This window comes from Rhinatrema bivittatum, chromosome 19, assembly GCF_901001135.1.
Source record: "Rhinatrema bivittatum chromosome 19, aRhiBiv1.1, whole genome shotgun sequence".
Taxonomy (NCBI): domain Eukaryota; kingdom Metazoa; phylum Chordata; class Amphibia; order Gymnophiona; family Rhinatrematidae; genus Rhinatrema; species Rhinatrema bivittatum.
In genome coordinates this window covers 44,912,715-44,925,680 of record NC_042633.1, presented here as the reverse complement: position 1 = coordinate 44,925,680, position 12,966 = coordinate 44,912,715, and the positions used below count along the sequence as shown (strand labels likewise).

The 12,966-nt window shown below is 44.8% G+C and overlaps 1 protein-coding gene across 3 annotated transcripts in view; it reads right to left on the bottom strand.

Annotated features, from left to right (window-relative positions):
* The window catches only part of VAV1 (vav guanine nucleotide exchange factor 1), a 131,056-nt gene extending 122,030 nt beyond the window's left edge, over nucleotides 1-9,026 (bottom strand). For 2 of the 3 annotated variants that reach the window (XM_029585253.1, XM_029585254.1), the window contains exon 1: nucleotides 8,728-9,025. In XM_029585253.1, the coding sequence (XP_029441113.1) occupies nucleotides 8,728-8,931 (204 nt within the window). In that variant the 5' untranslated portion in view covers nucleotides 8,932-9,025. Of the gene's footprint in view, nucleotides 1-8,727 lie in introns of all 3 variants that reach the window. The other variant, XM_029585255.1, reaches the window with a different exon arrangement.
* Nucleotides 9,027-12,966: the final 3,940 nt, after the last annotated feature.

Below are 12,966 nucleotides of genomic sequence, written 5' to 3'. Positions count from 1 at the left end.
TGTCATATACACCTAGAACCACCTCTTCCATATTCACTGCACATATATTCTGTGTACAGAGGCCCACCTGTGTGAAGTGTAATGTAGAATATACTGTAACAGAATCTGCTATGCCATATACAGGAAATCTGACAGAACAACCTCTGTCATATACCTAGAACCACCTCTTCCATATTCACTGCACATATAATCTGTGTAGAGACCCACCTGTGTGAAGTGTAATGTAGAGTATACTGTAACAGAATCTGCTCTGCCATATACAGGAAATCTGACACAGAATAGCCTGTCATACACCTAGAACCACCTCTTCCATATTCACTGCACATATATTCTGTGTAGAGAGACCCACCTGTGTGAAATGTAATGCAGAATATACTGTAACAGAATCTGCTCTGCCATATACAGGAAATCTGACACAGAACAGCCTCTGTCATATACACCTAGAACCACCTCTTCCATATTCACTGCACATATATTCTGTGTAGAGAGACCCACCTGTGTGAAATGTAATGCAGAATATACTGTAACAGAATCTGCTCTGCCATATACAGGAAATCTGACACAGAGAACAGCCTCTGTCATATATAAATTCTTCACAAGTGTCTCACCATCATCCATAAAACCATTTACAACAGAACACCCATTGATTTACACTACCCACTCAGAAGCATACAAGGCCTCGCTACACCCCCCCCCCAGCCAAATCCACCCATCTCTCATCCACCAAAGATGGAGCCTTCTCGACAGCGGCTCCAACCATCTGGAACTCCATGCCTCCAGACCTTAGACAAGAAGAACCTTGCAGACTGACATTCAGAAAGAAACTCAAGACATGGCTATTTCTACAAGCCTTCCCCGATCTATAACCGCCCCAACTATAACAAATCGCCAAGGTTCTCCAGTCGACGTACCACACCCCTGACCTGGCTTCTGACTATACATTAATTAGTCCCGAGTTTTATGAACTGACACTATTTAGTCAGGAACATATGATATTATTACAGCCCTGAGTATATGATATTTACATATTTGAAATAATCCAGTCCTGACTACGTTTTAATATAATCCTGAATATGACTAGATATTATTTATTTCTGAGTTAGCCATGTCTCTGGCTCTTCCTCCTCCCAGTTCATGTGCCCCTGTTTTATTGTAACTTTTGTTCACTTGTTCTCTCTTCGCCTATTGTTCATGTTGATGTTAATGTTTTTGCACCATTGTTTCTTGAAAACCGATATGATTGGTATCATGAATGTCGATATAAAAAAGCCCTAAATAAATAAAATATACACCTAGAACCACCTCTTCCATATTCACTGCACATATAATCTGTGTGGAGGCCCACCTGTGTGAAGTGTAATGCAGAATATACTGTAACAGAATCTGCTCTGCCATAGACAGGAAATCTGACAGAACAACCTCTGTCATATACACCTAGAACCACCTCTTCCATATTCACTGCACATATATTCTGTGTACAGAGGCCCACCTGTGTGAAGTGTAATGTAGAATATACTGTAACAGAATCTGCTATGCCATATACAGGAAATCTGACAGAACAACCTCTGACATATACACCTAGAACCACCTCTTCCATATTCACTGCACATATAATCTGTGTACAGAGGCCCACCTGTGTGAAGTGTAATGTAGAATATACTGTAACAGAATCTGCTCTGCCATATACAGGAAATCTGACACAGAACAGCCTCTGTCACACACCTAGAACCACCTCTTCCATATTCACTGCACATATAATCTGTGTAGAGACCCACCTGTGTGAAATGTAATGCAGAATATACTGTAACAGAATCTGCTCTGCCATATACAGGAAATCTGACAGAACAACCTCTGACATATACACCTAGAACCACCTCTTCCATATTCACTGCACATATAATCTGTGTAGAGAGACCCACCTGTGTGAAATGTAATGTAGAATATACTGTAACCGAATCTGCTATGCCATATACAGGAAATCTGACACAGAACAGCCTCTGTCATATACACCTAGAACCACCTCTTCCATATTCACTGCACATATATTCTGTGTAGAGACCCACCTGTGTGAAATGTAATGTAGAATATACTGTAACAGAATCTGCTCTGCCATATACAGGAAATCTGACACAGAACAGCCTGTCATACACCTAGAACCACCTCTTCCATATTCACTGCACATATATTCTGTGTAGAGAGACCCACCTGTGTGAAATGTAATGTAGAATATACTGTAACAGAATCTGCTCTGCCATATACAGGAAATCTGACACAGAATAGCCTGTCATACACCTAGAACCACCTCTTCCATATTCACTGCACATATAATCTGTGTACAGAGGCCCACCTGTGTGAAATGTAATGTAGAATATACTGTAACAGAATCTGCTCTTCCATATACAGGAAATCTGACACAGAACAGCCTCTGTCATATACACCTAGAACCACCTCTTCCATATTCACTGCACATATATTCTGTGTAGAGAGACCCACCTGTGTGAAGTGTAATGTAGAATATACTGTAACAGAATCTGCTCTGCCATATACAGGAAATCTGACACAGAATAGCCTGTCATACACCTAGAACCACCTCTTCCATATTCACTGCACATATAATCTGTGTACAGAGGCCCACCTGTGTGAAATGTAATGCAGAATATACTGTAACAGAATCTGCTCTGCCATACACAGGAAATCTGACACAGAGAACCTCTGACATGTGTACCTATTATCTAGAACCTCCTTTTCTATATTCACTCTACTGTGCATACTCTGTACAAATTACTCCACATACAATTGTTGCAACCATCCCTTCCCAACGGCTTCACTCCGCCTACCTTTCTTTCTTTGCACCTCCTCTCGCTATGGATGGATGCCTGGCTGCCGCAGCGTCTGCCTGCTGTCCTCTCCGGCGTCACCTCCCGCCATGCTCCGCTTGCACCATAGGGGGTGTGCGCCACGCAGCCCTTCTTATTTCCTACTTGGCGCGAACCTCCGGGGCGTCCCCCCTGATGACGTCATGATGCCCGGATATTTAAGGCGTACAATGTTTGCTAGCCTTTGAGTTAGCAAGGATAATCTTACGGATGGGATTCGCTCTCCGTACCCAGCTACTCTGCCTCTCTAATTTCTATTGGACTCTCTAACGGTAACGGGGTACCCGCTCCTCAGGGGCCTCACTTGCTTTTCAGGTCGCTGTCAGGAAACCGGTACTCGCTTCTCGAGGGCCCATGTTCCCTGACTCTCTGCCTGCTCCTACTTTCTCTTCTGCCTGGAAGGATTTGCTATCTTCAACACCAGTGAGTACTACCATCTTCACTTTGGAGCTGTTCCCTGGAACCAGGTACTCGCTCCTCGAGATCCTGCCTCCGTTCTAGCCCTAGTGCCATCTCCTACGTGGAACCGCTGTGTGAGTACATTACCTTCAAGCCTCTCAGCTCTCAGGGATCAGGTACTCGCTCCTCGAGGGCCTGCCTCCATTCCAGCCCTGGTGCCATCTCCTACGTGGAACCGCTGTGTGAGTACATTACCTTCAAGCCTCTCAGCTCTCAGGGATCAGGTACTCGCTCCTCGAGGGCCTGCCTCCATTCCAGCCCTGGTGCCATCTCCTACGTGGAACCGCTGTGTGAGTACATTACCTTTAGGCCTCTCAGCTCTCAGGGATCAGGTACTCGCTCCTCGAGGGCCTGCCTCCGTTCCAGCCCTGGTGCCATCTCCTACGTGGAACCACTGTGAGTACATCACCTTCAAGCCTCTCAGGGATCAGGTACTCGCTCCTCGAGGGCCTGCCTCCGTTCCAGCCCTAGTGCCATCTCCTACGTCCTTCAAGCCTCTCAGGGATCAGGTACTCGCTCCTCGAGGGCCTGCTCTCCCTATCCTGGGGTTCTCCATTCTGGGGCTTTGTGCATATTCCACTGTACTCATTATTCTCAATTCTTTTCACTTCAGCACTGCTACTGGAGGAGTCGCTGTTCCAGCACCTGAGGGATATGAGCCCAGCTGGGCTATTCCAGTTGCTCACTACTGCCACCTCTGGTGGCTTCCTTACACAGTCTAATAAAAGATCAATCTCTGTGTTTGTGAGTCCTAAGCTGAGCCTGACCTGTGGCCCCTTATGGAACTTCCCCCTGTGGGCGTGCTCAGCTGCCACAGTGTCCAAGGGTCCACCCAAACCTCAGTTTACAACAACATTATAGTGCGTGCCTACTCTACTCTGGAATCAGTCATTATCCTTTTTTTGTACTAAGATCTCCCAGCTGTATGAGTTGCACTGTGTAAAGAAGCCCACGCCTTACCTTTTTTCTTGTTAGGTTCATTTTCTAGCTATGTCATCCTACAACCTACCATCTCCCCCAAATTATAGCAGAGAGCCCCCCCCCCCCCCCAAAGAGTTCAGCCATCCCTTCGTGCTGACTGACCCTGCCACTTCTCCCTGGGAGCTCCACAGTGGCACTGCTGCTCTGTGCAAACTACCTTTGTCTTTTGTACCATTCTACTTAAATAAATCGGTTTCCTTGTCTTCTCCACCATCCAGGCCCACCCCACCTCTCCCACTCCTCTGCTCTTCCCATCATTCTTTGAATCGGGCCCAAGTAAGCTTGAATTATGTCAAACAGAATGTGAAAGCAGATAAAGAGCCTTAGGCCCATCTAGGCTACGCAGTATATTTCCTTGTGCAATGTCCATCACCTCAGTCAATCTCTGGTTTTTCCCTCACTTCACAGCTATAGATTCTCTGCTTATTCCAGGATCACTTGTGGCCCTCACTCCACTGAAAGGCTCTTCCATTCATCCACCACTCTTCCCATAAAGAGAGACGTCAACCCCTCCGTCCACCACTCTTCCCATAAAGAGACCTCAACGCCTTCCCCCCTTGTATATACAATATATCCACTCAGCCACCTCTGGCATATACAGTATATGCCATACACTAAGAATCCCTTCTATCATAGACAACTATGAGAAGATGGAGCTTGATGGGCCTTTGATGTTCTTTCAATCTAACAAATGAGTATAGTGTATAAAATCAAGCATTAAAAGTAGTGCCCTGGAGATCTGTACTAGGATTTTTGTACTGTTTAACATTCAGAAATAATCTGGATAAAGGAGTAATGAGAGATGATACAATTTGCAGATGGCACAAAATTATTCAAAGTTGTTAAAACACAAGTGGAATGTGAGGAATTGCAGGAGAATCTTACGAGACTGGGAAACTGGGAATGTAACGGGCAGGCGAAATTTAATGTGAAAGTGATGCACATAGAGAAAAATAATGCAAACTATGGGTACACAATATTAAGTTTCATATTAGGAGTCACCATCCAGGAAAAGCATCTTTGAGTCCTTGAAGACAATATACGTTGAAATCCTAAGCTCAGTGTGTGGCGGCAGTCAGAAACGCTAATAGAACTCTAGGAATTATTAGTAAAGAAATGGAGAATAAGAGAGAATATCATAATACTCACTCTCTCCATGGTGCGACCACATCTTGAGTACTGTGCACAGCTCCAATCACCCTATCTCAAAAAAGATATAGCAGAACAGGAAAAGGTGCAAAGTATGTTCCCTGCGAGGAAAGGCTAAACAGGCTAGGGCTATGACAGAAGTGGACAGGGAAACGAAGGCTGCTTATTAATATTTGCCCTTTACAATAGTGCAAAGACTAGGGGTCAGCCCATGAAACTTACGGGCAGCAGATTTAAAAGAAATCTGAGTGTTTTTTCACTCAATGCACAATCAAGCTCTGCCGTGTGTTGCAGGAGGGTTGAGGTCCAGGCATAGCACAGCAGCATTTAGAAGGGAAAGCCATCGCCTAGGAATGAGCAACAAGGACTGGGATGTGCCGTGTGCTTGTGACCCAAACTGGCCCCTGTTGGCGAGAGGATGCTGGGCCCTGTATATTTCATGATCTCTGTCATCTGTAATGTAATCCCTCTGTCACATATATTACACACAGACCCACCGATCCCAAGACTCACAACCCTGTCCTGGGGCCACCACAGAATGAATATGCAAGAGGTACATTTGTATGTATTGGAGGCTCAGTCTATGCAGATTTCTCTCGGTTTAAGAAACCCTGACCTTTCACCTGCACCACACCACACCAGGCCCATGCAGATTAACTCTATAACTTACAATTGAAGCAGGGATGTGAGCAGTCAACCCAAGTCTGCTCCTTTGGTTCTGCTCTTAAGAGGTCTGACGATCTCTGGTCATCTCTCTCCCTGCCACATAAGTGCCTTTGCCAATGTTTTAGGTCCTTATAACCTCCACGGAAAGTCTATTCCAGGTGTCCTGCACCTTCTCTCTCCAGCTTCCCATGGTGAAGCCTGGTGCTGGAATTTTTCATTGTATGGCTCATACTTCCTTCTCATACTTTGCAGAAGCTGGCCTGATATTCCAATGTTTACATCACCTTTAACTCTTTCAGTCTCTGTGTATCACATACACTGAGCATTCGGATATAGCCACAAATTGCAATTCTCCCTCTCAGCATGGCTGAAAGTGTGCATGGTGGTACTCGTAGCTACATTACCCACCTGCATTCCTGGTGCTGTGTTTAGGTTGGAGGAATTAAATTGTGAAGACTGCATTTTCAAATATACTAATTATTTTCCATACAAAAAGTAGGTGGATGAGTCTGTGCATACCCTAACCCTGGCAGGTGGATGAGCCTGTGCGAACCCTGGCAGGTGGACGAGCCTGTGCATACCCTAACCCTGGCAGGTGGACGAGCCTGTGCGTACCCTAACCCTGGCAGTTGGACGAGCCTGTGCGTACCCTAACCCTGGCAGGTGGATGAGCCTGTGCGTACCCTAACCCTGGCAGGTGGATGAGCCTGTGCGTACCCTAACCCTGGCAGTTGGACGAGCCTGTGCGTACCCTAACCCTGGCAGATGGACGAGCCTGTGCGTACCCTGACCCTGGCAGGTGGATGAGCCTGTGCGAACCCTGACCCTGGCAGGTGGATGAGCCTGTGCGAACCCTGACCCTGGCAGGTGGATGAGCCTGTGCGAACCCTGACCCTGGCAGGTGGATGAGCCTGTGCGTACCCTAACCCTGAAAACGTTAACATGAAAGTAGATGCATTGTGTACTTTGTACTGGTGCAAAGCCCATGAGGGAAATGCATCTGTGAACTTGTCCCAGTGCAAGAGATTTGAATATTAACCCCTTAGTAACTTTCCTGCACCTTCTCCGTGTCTATTTATAGAGGGAATCGAGGTGGAATTTCACCAGAGCCCTGTAGAAAGGGATTACCCTGTCTGTAACACTCATAGCATGCATCTTTATGCACAAGTATTTTATTATCTTTCTCCACTATCCTGTCACACTGACATAAAGGCATGCAAATGTGTGTGCATACACATCCACAGTACAATATAGTGTGCATCTACCTGTCAGACTGCACAATATACTGTACACATACATCCCACCATTGGAATCCTATTCCTTACTGTGCTGTATTTATTGCAAAAACTTCTGTCCCCAATTTAAACATCCATAACACACAGGCGTACAAACTCCTATATCCTATACATACAAAGATAAAACATATGCTTATGCACAAAAAAGCACAAATGCCTTGATATTCATTACGCACATACATACACACAATCATGTACAAGCACACTCCCTCACAGACAACACACCTTCCACTCTCACTTCAGACAAGTACACTCCATCTCACACTCACACCCACTGTCTTCACAGACAGGCACACTTCAAATACTCACTCCCTCATGCAATCTCTTCATACACACAATTCTTCACACACACTCCTTCACAGATGCACACCTTAAGAACATAAGAAATTGCCATGCTGGGTCAGACCAAGGGTCCATCAAGCCCAGCATCCTGTTTCCAACAGAGGCCAAACCAAGCCACAAGAACCTGGCAATTACCTTCACAGAATCACACCAACATTCCCTCACCGACTCATGCCTTCACATACACTTCTTCAGACAAGCATACTCCTTCACACACACACACTCTCCCCTCACACCTTCACACACACACACACTCCCCTCACACACTCACACCTTCACACACACACTCCCCTCACACACTCACACCTTCACACACACACGCTCCCCTCACACACTCACACCTTCACACACACACGCTCCCCTCACACACTCATGCCTTCACATACACGTCTTCAGACAAGCATACTCCTTCTCACAGTCACATCTTCAAACAAATACACTCCCTCACAGAGAAGCATACTCCTTCACATACTTACTCAATGCTTTCATACACACGCCTTCACACACACACACACCCCTCACAGACTCACGCCTACACACACACGCTCCCCTCACAGACTCACGCCTTCACACACTCCAACTCCCTCAGACTCACGCCTTCACACACACTCCAACTCCCTCAGACTCACGCCTTCACACACACTCCAACTCCCTCAGACTCACGCCTTCACACACACTCCAACTCCCTCACAGACCAGCACACTCTCTCTTTCCATTTCTCTGTTAAACCTTGACACTGTCTCTTTAGTTTCTTCATCCTTACTCTGAGTCTCAGCATTATTACACTTTGGAAGCACAGAATGATGAAAATTGATACATGCAAGAAATATAACAGCCAAAATTGTTCTCTGTTTAAATAAAAAGGTGTTATGCAAGCTGTGATGCCTTTCTTGTATCTCTCTCTCTGCCCAGACATTTGCTCCCCCCCCTGACATGTCAGTGGCCAAGACGAGACTCACCTGGGACATCTGGGGACGGAGGTTAATCTCCTTCAGGTTGACTGCATGAGGTAACAAGTTATTCAGGAGCTGACAGAGCAACACTCCATCTCGTAGGGCCTGGGCCAGGTCACACACTTGTGCTGTGCTCCACGTTACACGGTGACTGGGAGGCAGGACACGGCACTGGATCAGCCAGTGAGCACACTGTCTCCACAACTCCATCTGCAAACCTAGTCCCGGATCAGTGGCTCTGCAGACGGCTCCCTCCCCAAGCCTCTCGCTCTCTGTCTCTGAGAAGAAATGGAGTTCCTTCCTCTCCTGTAACTGTCACACAAACCACAAAGCCCACGTGTGTCTCCGTGCTGTAGGGTGGGGCTAGGAGGAGGAAGGAGGAGGAGCCAATATAGTATAAAGATACATCACATATGTCCCACAACACCAAACACACACAGATTCATTCTACATAAATTCACATACAACAAAGCATAAAACACAAATGGAACTAGTGCTAGAGACAGTGGGAATTAAAAGATGTCTGTGTGTCTCTCTGCTACCACTACTTAACATGTCTGAAACAGTAGCAAGTGTATGCAGAGCTGTACAGATTGATCATCTCTGGGTGTGTGTGTCTCTGTCCTATCACTAATTAACATGTCTGAAACAGTACCAAGTGTACGCAGAGCTGTACAGACTGATTAACTCTGGGTGTGTGTGTGTGTGTCTCTCTCCTATCACTAATTAACATGTTTGAAACAGTACCAAGTGTATAGAGAGCTGTACAGATTGATCAACTCTGGGTGTGTGTGTCTCTCTGCTATCACTACTTAACATGTCTGAAAGAGTACCAAGTGTACGCAGAGCTGTACATATTGATCATCTCTGCTACCACTACTTTATATGTCTGTAATAGTACCAAGTGTATAGAGAGCTGTACAAATTGATTATCCCTGGGTGTGTGTATGTGTGTCTCTCTCTCTAATTAACATATCTGTTAAACCTTAACATTAACATATTAACTAAAACCTACTACTATCAACTTATGCACGAATACAGAAAAGCCATTCTGGAAACCAAACGTGTATATTTTGCAAAAAAAATCCACCAATTCCAATACAACCCCAAGGCCCTTTTCTCCATGATTTCCACCCTTACCAGTCTCACCCCTACACTACCACACGAGCCTACCTCTAACAAACGATGCAATGAACTGGCACTTTTCTTTCAAAACAAAGTGTCCTCACTCCTTGCACAATTCTCCCTAAACACCGACAACATATCACTTCCCATCACTCACCTTTCTGCCTCACTCTCATCCTTTGAACTCTCCTCCTCCATTGAAATTGAAAACATCCTAAAAAAGATGAGACCCTCTTCCCATCCTTCCGAAACTATACCTACCAAACTCTTACTATCTATTCCTAAAACTATGGCCAAACCTCTTTCTTACATCTTCAACTGTTCTCTTGAACAAGGCTTGGTCCCCAACATACTAAAACAAGCTGTGATTAAGCCCATCCTCAAAAAACCCAGCCTGGACTCAGCGAACCTATCCAATTTCAGACCCTCTCTAATCTCCCTTTCCTTTCCAAAGTCCTTGAAAAACTAGTCAACTCTAGTCTCTGACTATCTCGAACAACACAAAATCCTTCCTTCCTCTCAATATGGTTTCAGGAAACACCTCAGTACTGAAACCCTACTCCTCTCCCTAACTGACACCATCATTAAAGGAATAGATGCTGGTCACTCCTACCTCATTGCCATGTTGGACATCTCGGCAGCATTCGACATTGTCAATCATAACATCCTTATCAACATTCTAATCAGCATTGGTATCTCTGGTCCTGGATCAAATCTTATCTACAAAATCGCTACTACACGGTTATCATAGACAACACACAATCTGACCCGGTCAGCCTTGAACGTGGTGTCCCCCAAGGTTCTTCTCTCTCCTCCACTTTAACATCTACATGCTCCCTCTCACCACCCTCCTTACTAACCTCGGTATCAAGCACTTCATCTACGCAGATGATGTGCAAAATATTTTCCCATTCACAGATTCCCTCCACACTGCTCTCAAACTGGGAGGCGTGTCTCACTTCTATCAACCACCTCCTCACCAGCATGCACCTGGCTCTCAACCCTCATAAAACTGAGCTCCTAATCATCTCCAATAAACATTCTTCACCCTCCATTCCTATTCATCCTACACCTTCCCAGCCCACACTCAAAGCCTAGGAGTCCTGATTGACAACCAGCTCTCCTTTAAACCCTTCATTAAATCTATCCTCAAAGAATGCCACTTTAAACTACAAACAATTAAAAAACTCAGACCTCTGCTATATTTCTCTGACTTTCGTACAGTATTGCAGTCTATTATCTTTTCCAAACTAGATTACTGCAACGCTCTTCTTCTTGGCCTCCCTTCTACCCACACCAAACCCTTACAACTCTTACAAAACGCTGCAGCACGTATTCTCACAAATTCTAAAATGAGGGACCACATTACACCAACCCTTATTGATCTACATTGGCTACCAGTACAATCACGAATCCTTTACAAAACCTTATCTCTCATTCATAAAAGTATCATAAATGAGAATACCCACTGGATCAACCCTCCACTTCTTCCTCGTACCTCCACAAGGCCAACCCGCTCTACCCTCCAGGGGACTCTCCACACTCCTTCAATTAAGTCTACCAAACTAATTTCCACAACAAACAGAGCTTTCTCTCTTGCAGGTCCCTCCCTCTGGAACTCTATGCCTCTTGATTTACGCACTGAAACCTCCACACCCAAATTCAAAAAAAAACTTAAAACTTGGCTATTCCTACAAGCCTTTCCGTCCATCTCTACCCCACCTCTGTGACTATTCATTAAATATCTGCTGTATATTTACTGAACATCTGCTAACAATTGCCAATGTCTGTCCTGCAAGATCCAATTTGTCCTTTTGGAAAACTGTTGTATACTTTTGAACCCTGCTTAGACATGATCCTGTCAATTTCCCACAACCTTGGTGCGAGAGACATCTCCGTAGGTGTCCCCCACAAAATCTGTTCCCTATGACCATCCCTGTCAACCTCTTTCCCTCCTCCCTCCCCCTCCCCCCCAATGCCTGATCCCTTCTTCCCTCTTATCCTTCTACCCCCTCTAATCCTAATTACCCCTCCCTACCTCCTCACCCTCCCCTTTTCTTCCCCCCTCCTACCTTTTTCCCTTCATCCCTCTTATCCTGTTACCCCTCCTAATCCTATTAACACACCCTTGTACATAGTATTTTATATTTGCTATAACCAATATCCTGTTTATTCTGTACTTTCATAATTTATTTTATATATATACCAATATTTAACCACCTTGTTCTTATGTAAAAGTGTTATCTGTTCCCTGTAAAGGCCATGCCTAAATGATAGTTACACTATCATAGTTTTAAGTTATCTGTAAACCGATACGATGTGCAAACGGTTGTCGGTATATAAAAGTTTCAAATAAATAAAATAAATATGTCACTAGTGTGTGCATGCAGGACTATACAAATTGAGTATCTCTGGATTTCTCTCTCTGCTGCTAAGTACTACTAAGTGTACGTATTGCAACACTGTATAGGTTGAGCATCCCTATGCATTTTTCTCTTTCTGCTACTAATACCTAGCATGTCCATAGTACTAAGTGTACACAACTATACAGACTGAGTATGTATGGTGTCTCTCTGCTGCTACTGCCTAATATGTCTATAGTACTACTAGGTGTACACAGAACTATACAAACCTATAATACATGGATGTCTCTTTCTGCTGCTACTACCTAACATGTCTATAATACTACTAAGAGTTCACAGAACTATACAGACCTAATATGCATGGGCGTCTCTCTGCTGCTACTGCCTAACATGTCTATAGTACTACTAAGAGTTCACAGAACTATACAGACCTAGTATGCATGGGCGTCTCTGCTGCTACTACCTGAAATGCCTATAGTACTACTAAGAGTTCACAGAACTATACAGACCTAGTATGCATGGGCGTCTCTCTGCTGCTACTACCTGAAATGCCTATAGTACTACTAAGTGCACAGTATGTAGTGCTGTACAGACTGAATATCCTGAGTGCCCTTGGGCATTTCTTCAAGATTTTTTTTTCATGTATTCTGCTGTTTTATGGAGTTTCCAATATTTTCAGCAGCTGAGAATCCTTATAATAAATGAGTGACTACATAAAGCCCTTGCAGGGTACACAGTATAACACACATTTATGTGG